The 21,727-nt window shown below is 47.7% G+C and overlaps 1 protein-coding gene across 6 annotated transcripts in view; it reads left to right on the top strand.

The window, feature by feature from the left end:
* Positions 1 to 21,727, top strand: part of Tnfrsf19 (TNF receptor superfamily member 19) — an 87,961-nt gene that overhangs the window by 40,536 nt on the left and 25,698 nt on the right. For all 6 annotated transcript variants that reach the window (XM_075949098.1, XM_075949099.1, XM_075949097.1 and 3 more), the window contains exons 4-5: positions 616 to 794; positions 7,679 to 7,764. In XM_075949098.1, the coding sequence (XP_075805213.1) occupies positions 616 to 794; positions 7,679 to 7,764 (265 nt within the window). The remainder of the gene's footprint in view (positions 1 to 615; positions 795 to 7,678; positions 7,765 to 21,727) is intronic.

The following is a 21,727-nucleotide window of genomic DNA, read 5'->3' as shown; positions in this document are numbered from 1 at the left end:
TGCAGGACTAGGGCTTGAACAGGGCATCCTGACGCTAGGCAGGCTCTCTGCCTCTGAGCCGCAGTCCGGGCTCTGGCTGGTAACCCCTTCGGACCACTTTTGCTCTCTTTGAACAGATAGATAACAGGCCTTCTGCTGACAGAAAGTGTTCAGCCAGTCAGCGTTTTAAGGCTTAGGAAACCTCTCACACAGCGGCCTTTATCTTCTGAAGCTGCACCACGGATAGGGGCGCACTTATTTTCCTCCTTGGTCAGTGAACAAGTGTCTGAGTGGCCCACTGCCTTCGGCTTCTGAGCAGTCACGTGGCTGGCTTAATTAGGGGAGAAGAAAGGGCCACGATTCTGCCCTAATGCCCCAGTGGGAATCCGTGGGAATCTGGGAGACTGTTTCTTATACACATGTTCACCGCCTCTGGCAAAAAGTGGATGGCTAAGGACACTCAGGCAGGCCGCAAGAGAGATTATCAGCCAGGGAAGACACATTTGAACTTGCTGAAAAGGGCTGCCTTTGTGCCAGGGAAGGCGGGCCTCCGTGGGTCTTCTCTATCCCAGCAGCCTTTTCTTTTTCAAGCCTGCGAAGTATGAATAGCTGTCTTTTCTCCACTAATCCCCGCAGGAATGTGGCTTCGGCTACGGAGAGGATGCACAGTGTGTGCCCTGCAGGCCGCACAGGTTCAAGGAGGACTGGGGCTTCCAGAAGTGCAAGCCATGCGTGGACTGTGCACTAGTGAATCGCTTTCAGAGGGCCAACTGCACACACACCAGCGACGCTGTCTGCGGGGACTGCTTGCCCGGGTGAGTTGGGCCATTTCTTTGTTATTTAATGTGATGTTTCCCAAGGTATTTCTCTGTTCCCTCCAAACTTGAAAACACAGAGATAAGAACATGAAGATGTTCGGGCAACATTTGGAACTTCTGTTCCATTCCATCTGTGGCCTCTGAGCTTACTCCATTCCCGGCACTTGTGACAAAGCAAGAGCAGTCACACTTTCAAAGGAGTGTGCCCTGAAAACCTAGGGTTTCTGCAAAGTAGTGAACAGGGGCACTTAGACAAGTGGATGAAGAGAATGCCCGGCAGCTCACAGAAGAGGAACCCTGTGAGCTGCAGCAGTGGGCATTCCCTCAGTCCCTGGAATAGGTCAGAGGAGAAGGTGGCGGAGATTCCTGACCGTGCGGAGCTTGCATCATGCTGGCTTTTTCTTTAAGGTTTAATCCGGGTCAGCAGAATCTTCGAACAGGTAAGAATGCTTGCCTCCAAGCCTGCTGACCTGTGTTCGAACCCCAGGTCACTCCTAGTGGAAGGGGAAATCTAACTCCAAGTGAGATGTCATGCCACACCTCCACCGCCCCAAATAAACACTCGAGATAAATGTCTGGAAAATGCCATCTCCCCGTGTTTTTAAGGAGAGACAGGGCTAGGGATGGAGCTCAGTGATTGCGTACTTGCTCTCCCTGCCTCTGCAGAGAGGCCCAGGGAGTCCCAGGAGGAGAAAAGAGTAAGATAGGAGAAAAGTAGAAGAGACAGAGGTGGGAATGGCGAGACTCTTCCGTGGACTCTTTGACATGCATCCCGGGTGGTCCACATGGGTCTAGGTAAACGCACCTCTTGTCACACGTGGGACTTACCAACATTTCAGCCTGCTCTGTGACTGACTTTTCGCTCTCTGGATGGTGTCTTTGGGGCACGAAAGTTTTTTATTTTTGAAGAAATATGGCATACCTTTTTGGTTTTCATGTGTGTTTGGTTTTAGACTGCTACTTTCACAGCTCCTTGGGTTCTGGGTCTCTGCCGGGGGGAGTCACTTGACTCACCATAGTCTCCCATATTCTTTAGGCATAAAGAATTCCTGCAACTCAATAATCCAAAAAGACAATTTGAAATAAGAATAAAGACTTTGAGTAGATGCTCTCCAATAATAAAAGCCAATGGGGAATATGTAGAAAAGCTACTTGCCCAAAGGGAGCCACAGATCCAAACCACACCCATGCACGCCCAGTAGAGTAGCCATAGATGAAAAGACAGGCAGTCTTAGTTTAAAGATACATCCTTTCTTAGGCAGCATTCATAGATGAGCAGATGGTACTTCTACACTGTTTTTAAAGTACTCCTATGGATTACCTAGCTTTCCATGGAGAAGGCAAATAGCTGAAATATATTTTTGCAGACAGTAAACTAAGGAAAAATCAAAGTATTTCTTGCTTCGAAGCCAGTGCTGTCAAGGTCATGTTGAGGTGGTCTTTGTCATTCTCCCCCTCTGCCTCCTCAGCCTCACTGCTTCGGTGAGGGTGACTAGTGTCGTGATTCCGAGGCCACACTCACAGGAGCCACCTGACCCCTTCGTACCGTGTGTGTGTGTGTGTGTGTGTGTGTGTGTGTGTGTAGCTGGCTTCAGTGCCCACAGGCTAAATAATGACAAAGACCCAGTTCCTTGGCTTCGACATATGTTCATTATCTTTCTGCCAGTCACTCACAAGCTAAGACCCTTTCCACCCTGCAGTGTTCTTGGAGGGCTAGGAAGGTAAAGCATAAAGCTCCTAGGGGATTGTCCAGTCCAGCATGAACACAGTAGACACTAGACAGGGTTGCCCATTAGTGGCCTTGCAACCAGGAACACTTCGCATGGCTGTATCCTGCTTAGGTTTTTTTGTGTTTTGTTTTTATGTTTTATGTTTTGTTTTTTTTTTTCCACAATTGGACATAAGCTAGAATGTTATCTGGGAAGAGAAACCTTAACTGAGATGACGCTCCCATCAGATTGGCCTGTAGGCAGGTCTGTGGGGCATTTTATTCATTAAATGATTGATATGGGAGCCCATCCCACAGTGGGTACCACCCCTAGGCAGATGGTTGGGGTGTATAAAGGCCAAGCTGTGCACATCACAAAAAGAGAACCAATAAGCAACACCCCTCTGTGGCTTCTGCATCAGTGCTGCCTGCAGGCTCCTGCCTTGGTTTCCCTCCGTGGTAGACTGTAGCTATAAGCTGAAATAAACTCTTTCCTCCCCAAGAGGCTTTTACTCATGGTATTTATTGTAGCAGTAGAATGCAAACTAGAAAAGGTTGTTTACCTCAGAGTGACAGCAGGCCTCTCGTGACCTGTCCTTTCTCTTCAGTGGGGAACTAGAACCCAGGTCTGAAGGCATAACCTGCCCTCTCTAGCTCTTCCATGCTTCTGCTGGCCATACCATTTAATGAGCTCTTACTACTAGCTGAACACTTCCTGGGGGTTGCACTGTCACCAAACCATGCTGCAAACCCAGAAGGAGCATTGTCCACTCCTTACAAAGAAGGAAACTGGTCCTGAGAGAGATGGCTGATGCCTGGAGTCTCCTAGCTGGTGAGTGGAGGGGCAGGGCTGTTCCCCCAGCGCTGCTCCTCCTGTTCAGGTAGGTGCCCGTCGAATGAGGAAGTCTTGCAGGAAAGGGTTCCGTTCATCTGTCCATTCTTTGTCCCATGCCCCTTCTATGCTCAAGTTTTCTATCAGCTCCTAGCTCTTGAGAGCTTCCCAGACTGGCTTGCACATTTCCTGTCCTCCTCTCCTATTGCTCAGATCCTGTCTGTAGGCGACTGTGACATTGCTGATGAGGTCTGGGCTCGGAGGCTAACACTTCGCCCTATCGCTGACATTTGTGCAGTTTCAAATATGGGGTCACTGTGGACTGCTGACAAGGTACACTGTGACCTGGCCAGTCAGCCTGAATCTGGAGTGCCAGTCTGAACAAAGCTGTCTCCGAGGCATCCTGCATCCATCGTCCATCCTGTGTGCGGCAGAGTTGAACCTTGGCTGGACGGTGGCTCAGAGGTCTCAAGCCAGGGCGCTGTAAAACCAGAGCCGACTGCGCCATAGCTCTGCTTGGTGGCAGAGCTCTCGCTGGTGGGAAAGTGCCGATCCACCACAGGGTTTCTTAGGATGTTTTCAAACGTGTCCGCCAGGCTAGCCAGTCTAGCTTGGAGTGAGTTCAGTTAGAACTGTCTCCTCACAATGCCGTCAGTGAGTTTCACATCCGTACGATGTGTTTACATGACGCTCTTCATCCCACAGCGAGTAAGCGAAGGTCAGTATGGGTTTCTTTTGTCTTTTCATATTGTCTGTCCGAAAGCCAGGAACAGATTTATCGTTCGAGCTTCCGAAGCCAGTTTAGCCAAACCTTTTATATAATGGATGTCTGTGTTCCCTTTCATTTGCTTCATTAAAAAAAAATGTATTTCCTACCTCACTTGGACAGGAAATGCAGTTTCAAATGTTTCTGTGTCCCAGATTGTGGCACAAACTAAGAGATGGCAAGGTGGCTCAGTGATGAAACATGTACCTAATTAGCAAGGGGTGTTGGCCACGGAGACTCGGAGACCAGAGTTCCATCTACAGAACCCACAGTCAAAAAGCCAACCCTAGTGTGTGTGTGTGTGTGTGTGTGTGTGTGTGTGTGTGTGTAATCCTAGCTCGATGAAACCTGTGTGATGAGTTCCAGGCTAGTGCGAGAAACTGTCTCAAAAAACCCAGAGTGGAAGGAACAACGCTGGAGGTTGACCTTTGACCTCAACAGGACCATGGATGATGCAATAGGAAACTGTGCCACTTGTAATGCGAACAAATCTAAAACTGCATGAACTGGATCAAATCCCGGCTGCATTCAGCGATTGGTCAAACTTCTACTCTGATTTGACTATGAAAATATGTTCAATTAATATCTGATCTAGCGCTTTCCTACCAGATTCTCATGAAGTTACTCACTTACGGGCATATAAAATTTACAAAGAGGAGATTGGAGAACTCATATTCCCTCTTTTTGAAGCACAGCACTAAGCTACAATAGCCAAAAGTATGTATTGGCACAAAGAGCAATAAACAGGCCAAAGGAACCCAAGGGGAGCCTAGAAGTCAGCCCTTGCTTGGCCTTGTGAAAGACATTAGTCTCATCTCTTGCTCCAGTATGGATAACATGCTATGGAATAGGCCAGTCACAAGCTGGCGATGCTGTGGTTGCCATTCAGATGAGGTGTGTGGAGTTGTCACCTTCACAGAAACAGAGGGAAGAGCAATCGGGGAGCTACTGAGCCTGAAGTAGGGGCCGACAGGACCAGAGCCTTAGCCGGGGAAGCTGAGGGAGCCTGGCGCTCGGCTTCACAAGTGCCTGCAGGCAGCACAATTCAAGCGCACACCTGAAGCTGCTTATGATGGGAAACCTGCTGCTGTGTGGTTTTTGCCACAGCAGAAGGATGCATATAAAGGTTTTTAAATAAAGGCAACAGATGCCAAATGTGGTGGCCCACGTCTTTCTTTTCAGCACTCAGGAGGCAGAGCCAAGAGGATCGTGAGTTTGAGGCCAGTCTGGTCTACCTAATGGAACCCTGTCTCAGAACAAAACCACCAAGGGTGAAGGGAGATTTCTTATTTAAGCGTGTCTTGTTAGAGACTGGAACGCATATCCGAGGTGGTGGAGCATGCCTTTAATCCCACCACTTAGAAAGTAGAGGCAGGTGGATCTCTGAGTTCCAGGACAGCCTGGGCTATACAGAGAAACCATGTCTCAAAAACCAAAAATAAATAAATAAATAAATATTGTGATTTTTTTTATACCTCCGTCAAGGAAATTACCAAATATAATTTCATTTATTATTGGCAAAATCTATAATAGTTTTTTTAAAAATATTTATTTATTATGTATACAATATTCTGTCTGTGTGTATGCCTGCAGGCCAGAAGAGGGCACCAGACCCCATTACAGATGGTTGTGAGCCACCATGTGGTTGCTGGGAATTGAACTCAGGACCTTTGGAAGAGCAGGCAATGCTCCCAACCTCTGAGCCATCTCTCCAGCCCCCTATAATAGTTTTTTAGTACAGAAGAAAATTTGTGTAAAAAAATGAAAAAGTAATACCCAATACTCTCAACAGCAGACACTAAAGGCACAAAAATACCTTTTCTAAAGCCACTTAAAAATAGAGATAGATCAAGTATTGGAATTGAATGTAGACATTATTTAACATTTAAAAAATAAGAAATTCCCCTCGCTGTATGACTGTTTTGATGTCTGTTTTCCTTAATAAGCAAATAAATAGATAAGTTTAAAAAAACCCAGTTACCAAAATAATTTATTCAAATAGATTATGTATTTGAAAACCATGCTTGTGAGGCTGGAGGTGGAGAAGTCCCGCCATGTTTGAGTGACCTGTAATACTGAGTAGAAGACTAGCCAGGAAGGGGTGGCATGGGCACAGTTCACAGGCAGGGCCAGAGGAGGCACCAGCGCTGTTAGACAGGCAGAAACGTCCAGAGCTCGGTCAGCTGCTATTTTACTCAGTGGCTTACCAAAGAATCTGGGAATTCTGGGTGCTGTTTTGTTTCGAGGGGTCTCCCTGCATAGCTCTGGCTGGCCTCAGTCCTCCTGGGTTCTCAGACATGCCACCACATGGCAAGCTCAGCTGAGACCTTTTTCAACTGTTATCACGTTTCCGGGATTACCAACCTGCTCACAGTGCCCGGTAAACTCAAGGTCAGACGCCAACACACAGGATAATCACTAAATTGCCAGTCGAGTTATTGGTTGTAACTTTAAAAAAGCCGGGACTCAGAAACTAGAGGTTTCAAGACAGGACGTGAATACATGAATATAGTTTGGGAGACCTTAAAACTTGTGTTCTTTTTTCTCTTGAGCGTTTTCAGTTTTATTTATTTCTAGGGATGGTACAGGGCCTCTTTTTTATCTGTCAGTGTCGACCCCTATAACCCCCACCCTGTGTGCGTTGTGTGTACGCACTAATCTTTTCCCTACTTTCCAAACAAAAATGATTTCCACATCAATTAGCATTCATTTGATTATTTAAGAGTTTAAGCATTTAAAACCAGTTTTAGCCAGGCATGGTGGTGCACACCTTTAATCCCTGTACTCGGGAGGCAGAGGCAGGTGGATCTCTGCGAGTTTGAGGCCAGACTGGTCTACAGAGTGAGTTCCAGGACAGCCGCTGGGTCTACACATAGAAACCCTGTCTCAAAAAGCAAAATAAACAAACAAACAAATCATCACATGAAGACTTTGGTTTAATTATGGATGATGCTCTTTGCTGTTTGTCTAGTTGTAGCATCACCTTCACAGCGGTGGTTGTAAGTTCGTCCTTGTAGTTTCATTTCCATAATCATAATTGTAATGGTCCACTCTGTCCCTTTAAGAGGCAAGCCATGCCCGCTAATTTTTAATTTGATGCTGCTCATTAGCTATATTGTTGATGCTTTATGTTTCCTTTTAAATAAATTTAATTTATTAATTTATTGATAGAGTTTTGAATGACTTGAATTCCTACCATCTAGAAGCAACCACAATTAATATTTAGTTTGTAACACCCTCCCACAAACATGTCTAATGAAAATATATGTGCTGGGTTTGGGCTCCTAAGTTTCAAATGCTAACTCTAGTAGTTTATTTAAAAGGCTTAGGTTTAGGTTACGACAGAATTGCCAGAGCCCACTGGCTTCACACCCCCTCTCCAGCATCCCACCCTAGTGGGGATGTTCTGTGTAGGGAACCAGTCTGTGCAGTGTCCACCACCTGCCCAGCCTTTGGGTGCCTCACTTCACCAAGTGCTGGTTCTAGAGGCTGCTGGTGACCGATGACGTGAAACTCGGCTTCAACAGCGAGCTTAGATGACAGCACTAACCAGGACTCTCTCCTTCCTCTTCTAGATTTTACCGGAAGACCAAACTTGTTGGGTTTCAAGACATGGAGTGTGTGCCCTGCGGAGACCCGCCTCCTCCCTACGAACCGCACTGTGAGTGACATGCCAAGTGGCAGCAGGCCTTTCAGAGAACCCGTCTCTGCCACGGGGCTCCTAGTGTGTGCTCGCGTCCAGACCCTAGCAGAATAGAGACCTCTGCTTTGCATCCCCAGGAGACAGACACTTTGCATTGCCACACCCTGCTCCTTTGCATCCTTCCTCTCAGATGCTCAGTGCAGGAGACCTGGCTTCACTGGGCTGTCCAGGTGCTCATCCCCAGCTATGCTACTCTGGCCCTGATAGGATCCCACAGGGCTGTCTGCCTTTCACAAGTTCCTCCTAGGATACCCTTGCCCTCCATAACATATTCCCTGCACTTCCTGCCCATTCCTGCTTTTGTTTCTCTCTCCTATCAAGTCAGTGAGGAGAGAGGACTCATTGTACTTGTCCTTGGTCAGGGCACCAATACAGGAGACACTTAAGTCTTTGTGTTAATGTTAGTCCTTTTGACCATTAGCTTTGTGTGTTTCCCCCCCTGGAAACAAGAGCATTTATTGTGTTCCCAGCCTGCCTGGTGGCTGCTCACTGTCTTAATGCTAAGCAAAGTGGATGAACAAACACCACAGGCAAGGGATGGGGTCAGCCAGCCAGGGGTGAGCTATGATCTGCTATCCCAGCTCAGCTTGCAGCCAGGCTTCACTGCACAGGAAAAGCAATGGGCCAGGCAGGGGGGTGGAGGTGCATGTCCCCCTGGCATCTATTGGCACAGCCTTGCTGGAATCCTTGTTAAAGTTTCCAATTCATGGTATGTGCCCTCTTGCTTCTTTCTGTAGCTAAACTTCCTTCCAAACAAATTGCGAGTGTCTGCATCCTTTGATAAGATCCCGCCAGGAGGGTTCTGAAACTTTTGCACTCCACCTTCTTATTTCCTTTACGAAAATACAATTACTTCGTATTCTTCATTTGAAGGGACAGAACTTCTAAGCCAACAAACAACAGCAAAACCGACCGTAGACTCTAAGACTCTGCCATACGGGAGCTACCAGTGGCCCCTCCTTAGGCATCTGCACGTGATGCGTCCTGTTGCCAATTAAAACCCAAGGACCTGGTCCTGCTCAACCCTTTGTTTTAGCAGGCAAGCTCATCTCACAGTTATTAAACAAATAGCATCAGCAGAGCCCAGGTTAGAGCTGGAAAGTGCTAAGGTCCTTCCCTCCCCCGCATACTTAATGTGGTGGGTTTGATGTCGATGTAATCCCCAGGCTTTGGGATGTTTTGCCTTTAGGGTTCTAGCTAAACTTAGGTTGCGTGAAAGGGCCTTTGAACGCAGAATTCACGTGCAAGCCTCATGTCTCATGAAGCCTTTGGTCATACAAGTTGGAAAAGACGATTAATTAGTTTAACATATAGAGATACATATTTCTCCATGTGTCAAACTTTCTAGAAAGTAAAGACAAATATTTGTGAAGTTGGAAGTGCAGCAGGCCCAGTTGAGGACTTTGACATCTCAGATGGAGAGAGCCTGGGGTCTTGGTGAGCTTCATCTCTGTCAGAGTTTGCTGTCTTTGGCACCCTCCTTGGGAACCAGTCCAGAGTTGGACTAATCTCCTCAAAGGAGATCTAGAAGTCTTTGGGGGAAATTATGCATGGCGTCTTGTGTTTTTACTTCTCCTCCGGGCTTTTCAGTTTATCCACAAAGAGCTTCTTCTTCAGTCCCTCTGAGGGGTTCCTGTGCCCTTGAGCATCCTGGCTGTGGGAAGTAGGCGTCCTTCAGGCTGCCTCAAGCGGTGGGGTGCGGTGCGTGTGGAAACAGGCTCAGCTAGGGCTTACAGACTCAGATAAAGAGTTGTAGTCCCAGGGACCCCCGGTACTAGATTGGAACAGGGTCCCAGGACCTCCCTTTCTCTTTTTCAAAACAAAACAAAACCTGGCCTCACACTGCTATTGGTTTCCAGAGACTGTCAGTTCATTTCCTTTAAAACTTGGTTTTGTTTTCTTTAAAAAAAAATGTTCCCCGGGCACTTGACTCTCGGATCACTGAGCACTTCATGTAGAGGGATGAAAGTCGTAGTACCACTCAGGCATGGTGACTCACCTGCAGCCTCAGCATCAGGAGACAGAGGCAGGAGGATGGCCTTGAGTTTGAGGCAAGCCTAGAGTAATACCTTGTCTAAATGAACCAACAAAAAGCAAAAACAAAGCAAGTCATATTATCTTTGGACACACAGGCACTCAGAAGGGGCTGGGTGTGTCAGTCTCCATGACGGCCAGCCTCTGGCTCCCCTATGCAGGGTAAGAGCGACATGGCTAGCAGAGACAGACTCGGCCCAAGTGTTTCTGCGACACGCTGCTCCGCAAGGCTAATGAATAATACGTTGGAAAAGCCAGACCTGAAGTGGGGAGCGGTACACGCAGTGTGCACAGTGCATTGCTTACCCTACGGGGAACCAGAACCTAAGGCTTCACACGTACCCGCTCTCCCACCAGGCTCCGTCTCCAGCCCCTACCTCTATCTTTTGGAAACCCATAGAGGTAGAAAACAGACTAGAAAGAACTTCAAAATACTGTGTTTGGCTTACTGAATTTCAGAAAGCTCTGAGGCTAGAAATGTGTTGTTTGGGGGACAATTGATGTTTCCCTTTATTTCTTTCCCCTCAAGCAAACAAAAGTGTTCAATAAGTTCAATTTTCTTTTTGAAGTTAATTTTTGAAATGCCTTTGGTTTGTTATATAAGAAGGCCTTTTAAGTTCCCATTAGAAAACCATCAGTGTTTAGCAATACGGCTTATTACGCATCAATACGAGGAGCTGGAACCTTTGCTGAGTGCTGAGCCACGCACAGCCACCAAGCCTGCAGGTCACCGCGGCTCCTGCTCTGCTCTCTCCCACACGCAGGGATTTATCTGATGGCTGTGACTTTAGATTCACGTGGCTCGTTACACAAAGCGCTCGAGAACAAAGCAAACATCAAGTGTAAACACACTTTAAACACAGTTGTGCTCTGGTGGAAGCCGCTTTGAATCATTCCTAAACCACTTACTTCAGCCCCAGCAGCCTTCCCAATCGAATAAACATTACTCAAAAAAAAAAAAAAAAAAGCCACAGATGCTTTACTTCTCATCAGACCCACGGCAGGATTTAGCTCTAAAATGTCTCGGGTGTTTTCTTCTCGCACCTTACTGTCCCAAGCGGGTGCACATTTGAAACAGTCAGGACAAAGCGTGCAGTTGGAAATTTAACAGAAGTGCCTTTGTCAACATGGCCACTGTCAGCCCCATATGTCAAAGTCACCCAAGCACTGCTACCAACTCATGGTGTTAACGACCTGGCCGAGGGGCTGTGGGTGGATGGAAGCAGCTCTTGCACGGACTACATTGTTATGGGGGTTCCCAGCATGCATCTGGTGGGGGACTGGGAATGGGAAAGGAGGAAACCAAGCTGAAGTCAGGGTTCTTCAGCTATCAGCATATCAAAGAGCAGGCTGCCCCTTTGTGCTGTCCTTTGCTGGTTACCTACGTCAGAGAGAGATGTATCCCGACACTGTCCTAGGAGGAGCCAACTCCTGGACTGTCATATTCCCTAAGCACACACTCAGGGCAGGGGAGCTAAAGGCAGCAGGCAGGTGAAATTATAGCCTGGACAAGGCAGACGGGCGCAGAGATGGAGGTCCTGAGTTACACCTGCGGGTTGTGGCACCATACTGGACACGAGTTCTCTTAAGTCATATCCCAAACCTACTCCCTGGGTGTAATTATCGTCCAGGGAATAAACATAGAGTCAAAATGGAGCCCCAGCTATAGGCCACTCAAAGCTGGGGTCTACTCTGCACTCACCATCACCCCTTCCAAATTTCACACAGGAAACAATGTCAGGGTGTGATGTCAGCATTATAGGTCAACCGTCAGGCTCAGGGATCACCTCGGCCATAAGCCTGTAGGCACACTTGGGAGGGGTTGCTTAGTTAGGTTAGCCGCTAGCCATGCCTGCGAAGGACTATCTTGATTCGGTTAACTGGGGTGAGGAGCTAAACAGCAGCCTTCACCTGCCTACCTGTGAAGTGTGACCAGCTGCCTCTGGCTCCCGCCACATTGTCTTTCCCACCATCACATCAAGGACTGTACCCTCAAACTGTGGAGCGACATAAACCCTTCCTTAAGTTGCTTTTATCAGGGTGTTTCGTCATAGCCAGAGAAAAGTAACTATGGCAATAGGGGACAGTCACTTCTTTCTTGTGTTTAAATCACCTTGGGGCGGGGCACGGGCTTCCCTGTAGAGAAGGAAATGCCTGTGTAGGCAATACCTATTATTAATTGATTTCACCATGCTGGCACTGAGCCCTGTGATGTTGGGCAGTGCTCTGCCACGCCACTTCTTTTGGCTGCAGTCTTGAACTTGCCCAGGTTAGTCTTGAACTCATTTCAAGCAATTCTCTTGCCTCAACCTGCTGAGTAGCTGGGCATATAGGCCTGTGCTACCAAGCCCCATTTTAGACTTTCTTCGTTATACAAGTGGGCTGTGGAGAGACTGGTTCTCTAATGACCAAAATCTCCCCCCTCTCCCATCAGGTCTTGCCTTGTGCCCAGAGCTGTTCACGGGCCACTCTGATTTTATTGGCGTTCTTAGACCCACTGCCTGTACTGAACACCACACTCTTGGGATAGTCCCTGTTTCCCCTAGGAGACAGCAGCTCTCGAAAGCACTAGGAGAAAGAGCTGGGGGTGGCTCGGTCGGTAAAGTGCTGCCTGTGCAAGCATGAGGACCTGCGTTCAGATTCACAGCACCCACATAAATTCTGGAATTGTAACCGTAGCACCAGAGCCTGTGGGGGCTAGATGCCCCCCATCTAGCAATCTGTGGACTCCAAATCCAATTTCAGTGAGAAACCTTGTCCCACAAATGAAGATGGAAAGTGACAGAGGAAGACACTGAAGACCTCTGGCCTTCAACACGTACAGACACGTGCAAGTGTGGCTGAACACACACATCGAGCAGAGAAAAATGGCAATGTGCAGATGCAGGAGAGATGCCCATGGTACAGCATCCTCCACATGGCAGTAGTATGTGGATGCAGGAGAGATGCCCATGGTACAGCATCCTCCACACGGCAGTAGTATGTGGATGCAGGAGAGATGCCCATGGTACAAGGTCCTTCACATTACAGCAGTGTGTGGATACAGGAGAGATACCCATGGCGCAGGGTCCTCCCTCCACACTTGCTGTGTGTACATGTCAGGGTTTTGTTTCTGCAGTAGCGATTTGGTGAGTTTGCTAATACTTAGAGGCCAGATTTTCCAGGCCGCTTACTGGAACTGTGGTCCACAAAGCCAGTGTGCACTAATGAAGGGCTCGGCTTACTGGGGGTTTTGAAGTTGTCTCTGGTCCCTAGACCAAGACACGCTGGTGTCCAGCCAGGTCACTGCTGGCAAGAAGGCTGTTTATGGAGCCTCACTGTGGTATTGTGTGGGGAACAGTTGAGTGTGGCTTGTGTGCTTTCAACAAACACTTTCAGCAACCCAGAGAGGAAACCGCTCCCAGAGATGTCTGAATTTAACTGACTCTCTTCTCCTAAACGGAGCCTGCAAGATAGGGAAGATGGGGATAAGATCAGAACACTGCAGAGGCAGCACAACCCTGGCGTGGGGAGCATTAGCCTCCTGACCTCATCTGAGCAGAGACTCCCCACTTCTTCCTCTTTGCCGCTCTGTTTAAGGTGCCACTGCCCACGCGGTAAAAACAAACCCAGATACCCACACAGCCCCTGTCATTACAACCCTCTCTGCAGAGGACACCCTTCGAAGGCCTCCTGAAATCTTTTCTTTTCCACACTAAGGATCAAACCCAGAGCCTTGTGCATGGCAGGCGAGTGCCATACCACTAAGCTATGTTCCCAAGTCTTGGTATTTTGAGACCCTGTCTTCCAATATGGCCCAAGCTGGCTTTAAACTTGAGATCCTGTCACTTTTGTCGCTAGAGCACTAAGACTTCAGCCCTGTGCTATTACACGGGGCTGATCCCAGAGCAGCCCAGGCACCCAGAGCACACTGTATTTTGTGACGTTTGGTGCAGAAGAAGCAGACCTAGTCATCCTAATGACTGACCTTTGAGGTTTCCTCTAATGGCATTGAGCGTGGTAATTAGAGGCTTTGTCAAAGGGCTGGGGAGGCGATCAAATGACATTTGTGGGAGTCTTTTTTCTTCTGTTTTATTTATTTATTTACTTTTATTCTTTTTTTGTGTGGATTTTTCGAGACAAGGTTTCTTCGTAGCTTTTGGTTCCTGTCCTGGAACTAGCTCTTGTAGACCAGGCTGGCCTCGAACTCACAGAGATCTGCCTGTCTCTGCCTCCCAATGTGCTGGGATTAAAGGCGTGCGCCACCACCGCCCGGCTATTTTTTTTTTAAAAGTCTCACTCTATAACCTTCCTAACGCTTTAATATAGTTCCTTATGTTGTGATGACCCACAACCATAAAATTATTTCATTGTTACTTCATAACTGTAATTCTGATACTGCTATGGATTGTAATGTAAAAATATCTGACATTTGACTGCCAAAGGGTCACAATACCATTGACCTGACTATCCTGGAAGTTGTGCTGGTACTTCACCAGCCTCCCAGTGCTGGGGCCAGCGGTGTGAGCCACTATACTTTCTTTGTTTGCTGATTTTTGGTCTTGGTCATGCTTGGGATTCTGGGTAAGCGTGGGCCTAGCAACACCCCGCGCTGTAGCATTTCCAGGGAAGCGGGGGACTGTTGAAGCTCCGTCCACATGTCCTGGCCTCTCTAGAGAGCTGCTGCACACTTGCTCTGTGTGGTTGTTCAGCTGTCTCAGACTCGTGCCCCTCAGTGGCTCCTTGGCCGTGTGTTTCCTCAGCTGTCCGTACAAGAAAGTCTTCTGAAAGTGTCCTAAACTCACACGGTCTGCCGCCATTCTTTTCTCCCGGTAGATACGAGCCGTCAGTTTTGCCTGTTACCAGTGGAATAAAGTTAGACATTCTGACTAGATCACACCATCCCCTGAGCCTGGAGCTTCTTTTGTTGGTCCCTGTCTGCCCGACTCTGGAGAAGGGGAGCATCCTTCTGAGAAATGGGCAATCAGTTCTTATCCAGCCCCGGCCCCCCGCACATCTACCTTCTCAGCTCTTATCCTCGGCCTCTGTTGGACATTTAAAGCCCATGGACTGATTTAAATATTTGTTCATGGAAAAAAATAAGCTGCATCTGGTCAAAGGGCACTGCTAAACGGAACAAGTTTTAGATGAAATGCCGCGTATTTTAAAAACAATAAATGAGATCTGGCCAGCCCATTTCACCAAGCTGTGGAGGTTTTTTAATGAATGAATCTGTGATCCTCCAGTGCCCAGGAAACACTGGAAAGAAATGCGTGGGAGGGAATGGAGAAGCGAAGTCATCAGCTGGAGCGTTGACTGCAGCCGCAGATTCAGGGCCCATACCAGCGGGTCTCAGAGGGCAACCTTTCATCCTGAGCGTTTATTCTCAGGGGGTTGTTGGGGACCCCTTTCGTTCTAGTGAGGACCAGGTTAGGTGGCCTTTGAACTCGATGTCCTGCTACTTCCAGGACCCCTGAGGAAGGGGCTTAACCCAAGAAGTTTTATTTTGAGGAGCGAATGAAGAAAGGACCAGCAGAGTACAGCAGAGCAAATCCCTCTTTATTTCAAGAAGGCACCAGAATTTTTACTGGCATTTCTCAGCCTGCTCCCTGTGTTCCTCCTCACGTGGAAGAAGAAAAGGGATTCAGCTGGGGTCTGCCTGATGACGCACAAGTGCCCAGCTCAACACTGCTTCTTAAGTGAGCTCCCAGATGCCAGGATTAAGTCATTGTAAATCACAATGTGGCTGGGAGCGTGGCTTAGTGGTACAGTGCCTGCCTAGCATGCATGAGGCCCAGGTTCTATTCCAGAACTGTAAAAATAAACACAGGCATGCCTTGGTGTCCCCAGGGAATTGCAGTGTTCTAGGGTGAGACATCCAGCCCTAGATCCCAGTGACCTTGGATGCTCGAGCCTCTGGCACCAACGGCTCGGCATTCCTTTAAGACCTAGGCACATCTTCCCATCATTTACATCACCTCTAGGTTTGAGTCAGCCTGCATGGCTCTCCTGAACTATTTTGGGATTAATGACGAGGAGAAGAAGCCTGCACATGTTCAGCAGCGTTTCAGATTCTGTAATTAACACAGCGAGAGACCAGCCAGCCGTGTAATGGAGTCCCTGATGAAAAATGCTAGGTCAAAATACCCCACAGGCCGAAAGGAGCCAGAGCTGACCCAGGCCCGGCAGCCTGTGCCTGTGATTGCGGCACTCGGGAGACCCTGAACACAGGCCCAGCCCCTCCTCTTTAAAAGAGAAGCTTGAAGTTGGATGTCAAGCAGGAATTAATTCAGTTGGAAAGTATCTCCCTCTGAGTCTTTAAAACATTGTCCTAACTTCTCTGTTTATTTTGAGCATGCCAGAGAAAGTATTTTAAGAACTCACAAGAGAGGGTTTTATCTATACTGTGATTCACGGCAGGTGTCTTCCAAACACACTTACACACACACAGATACAAAATGAATAGCTCCTAGACAGCCTGCGGGTGCTGATAGGAATTGTGCTCTTCTTTAAGGTCAGCTGCTTTTTAAAACTCCTAGGGGTTGCTGCGTCACCCAGGGGGCATGCTAAGGGATGGCCTTTCAAATGCCAGGATGCAAAATAGTCTATTAAAGGCGATAAAGTGTGGAAGGAAGCCCAAATATGGAGACCCGAGGACAGAGTCCCACCCGCGACAGGCAGAACCCACCATGCAGAGGCTGGATCCCAGTGTGAGTGACAGATGGAGTGGCGTGTAGGTTAGAAGGTTGGCCGGGATGGGAAGACTCCTGCGGGCAGGGCAGTGTTAGCCATAGCAATAGCAGTCATTGAGAAGAGACTCCTGGGGAGCAAGGGAGGAAGCAGGGACTTCGTATTCTAATTAAGCAGTCTGTGCCCAGCTGGTTCAGTAAACACGTGTGCTTTGAGGAACAGGCTCTCTGTTCCTTTCTCAAGACCTGATAATTAATTTAATTAATGCAATTTAATTAATTTAGCTTAAATAAATGTCACTCGGCTGACTTAATTACTGGTTTGACTCTAAGAACATAATAATCTTAGTTAATATAGCCAGCCCTCCGTATCTAGGGATTTCACGGTTGCAGATCTACCCAATTGGGGTGTCAAAAACATCGTAAAGACATGTTTCTGCACAGAACATGAACGGGCATCTTTGTTTTGTCGTAACACTGTATGCTATCCACCGGCCTTTACACTGCATTGGGCGTTCCACGTCCTGTAGACGATGCGTGTACGGTCCAGGAGGATGTGTGTGATCATGAAATGTTAGCTATTTTAAAAGATAATTGAATATCATGGATTTTTGGAATCCAGAAGACAAACATAAGCCCTGAAGCGGAGCTCCCAGGACACTAAGGGATAACTACTCACCCCACCCCATCCCTGACATAGTGGAAATGACAGAGAACAACTTTTTGTTTTGTTTTATTTTTGATTTTTTTCTAAATTTGGGGTATTTTGTTTCCTATTGTGGTCTTTAGATGAGAATTATCCCCCTCAGTCTTAGGCATTTCAACAGTTGGTTCCTGTTGCTGGTGCTGTTTGGGGACATTTTATTAGAAGAAGCGTGCCCTGGGGACTGGCCGGCTTTGAGAGTGAAAACCTTCGCTACTTTCATTTGTTCTCTCTGCCTCAGGCTCGTGGTTGAGACGTGAGTCCCAGCTTCCTGTCCCCGTGGCTTCCCCACTGTGGTGGACCCTTGTCCCTCTGGTTACCCTTTTCCCTCTGGCACTGTAAACCAACGTAAGCTCTCACGTCCTGGTGTTTTACCACAGCAGGCGAAAGTGGCAAATATGCCTTTGCTGTGGTAAAATGCCTCGACTAAAGCAAGGCAGGAAGGATTTGTCAGCTCACAGTTCTAGAGTTCAGTCCGTCGTTCCAGGGAAGCCACAGGAACAGGAACTGAGACAGCCAATGTGTTATACACAGTCAAGAGGAGAGAACAGTGGGTGAATTCCTGCTTCTGTTCAGCTCACTGTCTCCTTTCCATTCCACACCGTCCTGCCCATGAGATAGTGCTGGTCACATTCAGACTGAGTTCTCCCACCTCTAGTAACCTAATTAAGAAAAACCCTCCGATCTAGACAGTTCTCACTGAGACTCCCTTCCCAGGTTGATTCTAGACTGTGTCAAGGTGACAGTGAAAACTGACCATCCTCAAGAAAAACCGCACATCGGGATGAGGGTGAGGGGAGTTCCCATCATACTGTGTCTTCAACAGCAGCAGCAGCAGCAATGTTTTCTGTGGTTTAGGCTCCAGGAATATAGGTAGACTCCTAAAAACACACCCAGGGGAAGTCCTGGGTCAGCTCTAATACCAGAAGGCAGAACAGTGCCTATTCGATGTCTGTCTCTGATGGCCACATCCACACTCGTCAGAGTCTTGATGGAGTCTCAACCCTAACACCTGACAGGCAACTCCATTTTTGTGCCCCTGTTTTTCTTGTACCAGGTGGAGTTCTAATAACTAAAGTGATTGCAAAACATGGGTTGAATTTTCAGATTCATCCCATGTCCTAAGACTCAAAAGAAGTGCTTTTTCCAACTTACTGCAAACCTCTTCCCTCTTCCGCCTAAGTCCTGTTGGTTTTAAACTATAGACGAGTTAAGCCCAGGAGCAGTTCTGCTGGGATGGAAGGCGGCGGGAAACATCCTCTAAATCTAGATCTTTCTTTTCCCCTAGACTCAGTCAGAAGTTTTAAGTTATGCACTACGCTTATTTGGGAGGGAGGTGCTATAAATAATTTAAGTACCATCAAATGAAGATAATCCCACAATTTACTTCATTTTAATTACTACCCACCTCACTAATTCGTGATCCCAAGAAGATTTCTGGGGCTTTAATGTGTCTGCCTCAATATGACACCCCGCCCCCGAGCAAGGCCCTGCTTTCCAAGGGCTATGGTGGCACGTGGCATTCCAGGGGTTAAGGAGAGTGCACACTTAGAGCTGGGAGGGCAGGGCCCGGGTTTCCCTTGTTTCAGTTCCCAGATGGCCATCCTGCCTCTATCCCTTTGAGGTCCTATTTGAGCTTCCTGTTCCTCACCACAGATGGTCAAAGCTGTCGTGATGGATTTCTCTTTTATGGTGTCTTTTCTGTTTCTTGGTGCAGAGTTTCAAAGCTTCATTGTTTCTCCGGGCAAATAAACACCAAGAGGCTTCTAGGTGGGTGGGTCATAAAAAGAACAAAACATCCTTGAGAGCAGGAAAAATTCTTTTAACTTTATTGCGCTCGCAAAGAAATGCCGCAGCCGATCAGCTGCTGTTTGATGGCTTACGATTTTTCCAGCGTTAATTATAGCGTTTATGCTAATTAAAGTACCAAGTGGAATCCAGCAAGTGCTAAAGAGGAATGGAGAAGTGTGAGCTGTGCTTTGGGACAGACTTCCTATGAAGGCACAGGACAGGCTCCTCACACGGCCTCAGTGGATGTAGTCATCGCCTCTCTGCCCTTCCAGCCACTCTCCTGCAGCGTGCGCAGCTCTTCCTGACTCCCTTTGTCCTTCTGTTTCTCCTCAGAGACCAGTACGGTGATATTTGATTTGTCTAATCCTGGCAGGAAATAGATTAACCTTTAGGCCAATTGATCTATAAGCCAGTAGAACTGTGGAAACTAAGTCTGTAAATTCCCAAGCTTCGGTCGTCTGGTACCATCATCCTGGCCTCTGGGCTCTCCTGTGGTTATGTGTCCACATCTCTCTTACACTTCAGGGTCTGATCTCTTTATCTCAGTACCCGCCAAGCTTTCCTGGATGCTGCTAGCCAAATATCTTTTGCATCCCCCCCCCCCCCCGCCCCTATCAATAACCCTGACCTCTGGCCATCATGCCTGCCCTGCCCGGCCCTGGCCTGCTCCTGGCTACTGGTTCCCTCTTGCTTTATCTCATTAGCATCTCTACAAGTGGAGTGTGTGATGCACACGTCTTGAAGAGTAGAGAGCATGGCTTCATCTTGTCCGTCTCTAATTTTCTTCTGTCGGCTTGAGAAGAAGCAAGAACCCTACAGCTCACATTGTGTCTGTTTCCTAGCTAGAGGCCATCACATTTGATGCTAATAGATCCAAAGTCAAGTTTGAAAAGTCTAGAACTCTTAACTAGTAACCACTGACAATAGAGCCAGTGTCGATTTGTAACCAGATAGCCTGGGCTGGGTGCAGTGACTAATGGCAGGTCTTGTGGGGAAAGACACTCAAGATACAGTTCCTTCTCCTCCCTTTCTCCGAAGACCTTCCTGGCCCCCCACTGTGAGGAGCAAACCACTGAAGATCATGGTCCTCCTAAGCCATACTTTCTGTCTAGTTCCCAGGTGGCTTCTGAACCAGTCAAGTAAGGTATGAACTAAACAGATTCCTGTAACTGATTTAGCTGAGAGAGTGGTGGTCCCGTGCATGCAGGGTCAGGATGGGCATGGATTTGTGACCATGCGCTCGAGAGAGGAGAGGGTAAATCAGGGACCAAGACCCTGGCAGGAGGGAATGAAGGAGACTCCTCAGGCTTAGTAATTTGGTTTAAGGGGTCTACTAAAAATCTTTATTTAATTTTTTAAGCAATTAAGATGTAAGCTACTTACTATTTCAGTCATAATAAATTATGAGACTGTCTTAAGTTTTTATTTTCGGCTTAGGAAAAAGAATAAAACTGGACCAGCCAGAGCACAGTGCCTCGTGCTGAGGCTGTTAATCCTATCATCAGTTGACTATGGTGTAGGTGGTGTTTACACGTGGTGGATCCAGTTGGGTGCCAGTGAGGAGCAGTAGGGGTGCCGCTGTCTCCACACAGAGTTTGGCAGCCTGAGATTGCTAAAACCTGCCGTGAGCGGCCAGTTACATAGCTAGAGGGGGTCAGCATGGAAAATGATAGTCTTGGCTGGACAGAGAAATATGCCCGTGTCTACACTCACCAGAGAAACATGCCCATGTCTACATTCACCAGAGAAACACGCCCATGTCTACACTCACCAAAGAAACACATCCGTGTCTACACTCACCAGAGAAACATACCTGTGTCTACACTCACCAAAGAAACACTCACCAAACAGAGACTTGTATTTGAAAATCAGTTTTAGTGACCCCAAAGATCAATAACAGAAGTCAGAAAACATGTCTGGCTGTGCTGACAAGGCCAACTAGAAACATCTATGTTTCTACTTGACTGCACACTCCCAGTTTACTGATAAATGTGTTGTTGCAGACAGTGGGTTGTGGGTCTGTTTGCTCTGTTCAGGTGGAAACAGCATCTGAGCCAAGACTAACCTAATCCTAACTCTGACAGTTCCTCAGTGTTGGCTTTCTGGAACAAGTCAGTGACAGAAGCTCAGGGCTGGGCTTTCAGGCCCCATGGCCCATAGCACAAGGTCCTAAAATCTGGAACCTTACAGCTCCCCACTTAAAAGCCAGATACTTACATTCTAGATGCTCAGGTCAGTGCAAACTCTGGGCTCGTAAAGCCAGAGGCCTGTGGCTTTCTGCCCCCAGACCACAAGCTTTCAAAACCAGAGGTTTAAGCGTTGGTATAGATGCCCAGGTCAGAGACTTATTGTTCTGGGGTTTTAGTGTCAGTAGGAAGCACCCAGTTAATGTTCTAGGCTCCCGAGCTTCAGGTGTCAGGACCGCAGAGTTTTTAACTGTGGTGACCTTCTGCAACCCTTCCAGTGTTCACAGCCTGTTGCCTCCCATCGCCTAGGCCTCCAGTTTTCTGTTTTAGACTTCTCTATGGAGTGTTCCCATTGCCGAAGAGTACTCGTGGCCATCACTGCTGGGATTGAATCCCAGGCTTTTGTCTGCTCTTTATGAAATTAGCTCCTTCACTTTACCAGTGAGAAACAACGCATAAGCAAATGAAAGCCCACACTTCACTTCAAACTGTATGGAGGCCAATGTCACAACACCGGTGTGCTGGTAGATTTGGATGCT

The sequence above is a fragment of the Microtus pennsylvanicus genome, chromosome 15, assembly GCF_037038515.1.
Source record: "Microtus pennsylvanicus isolate mMicPen1 chromosome 15, mMicPen1.hap1, whole genome shotgun sequence".
Taxonomy (NCBI): Eukaryota; Metazoa; Chordata; class Mammalia; order Rodentia; family Cricetidae; genus Microtus; species Microtus pennsylvanicus.
The sequence above is the reverse complement of the archived record's forward strand: the minus strand, read 5'-3'. Positions and strand labels throughout refer to the sequence as shown.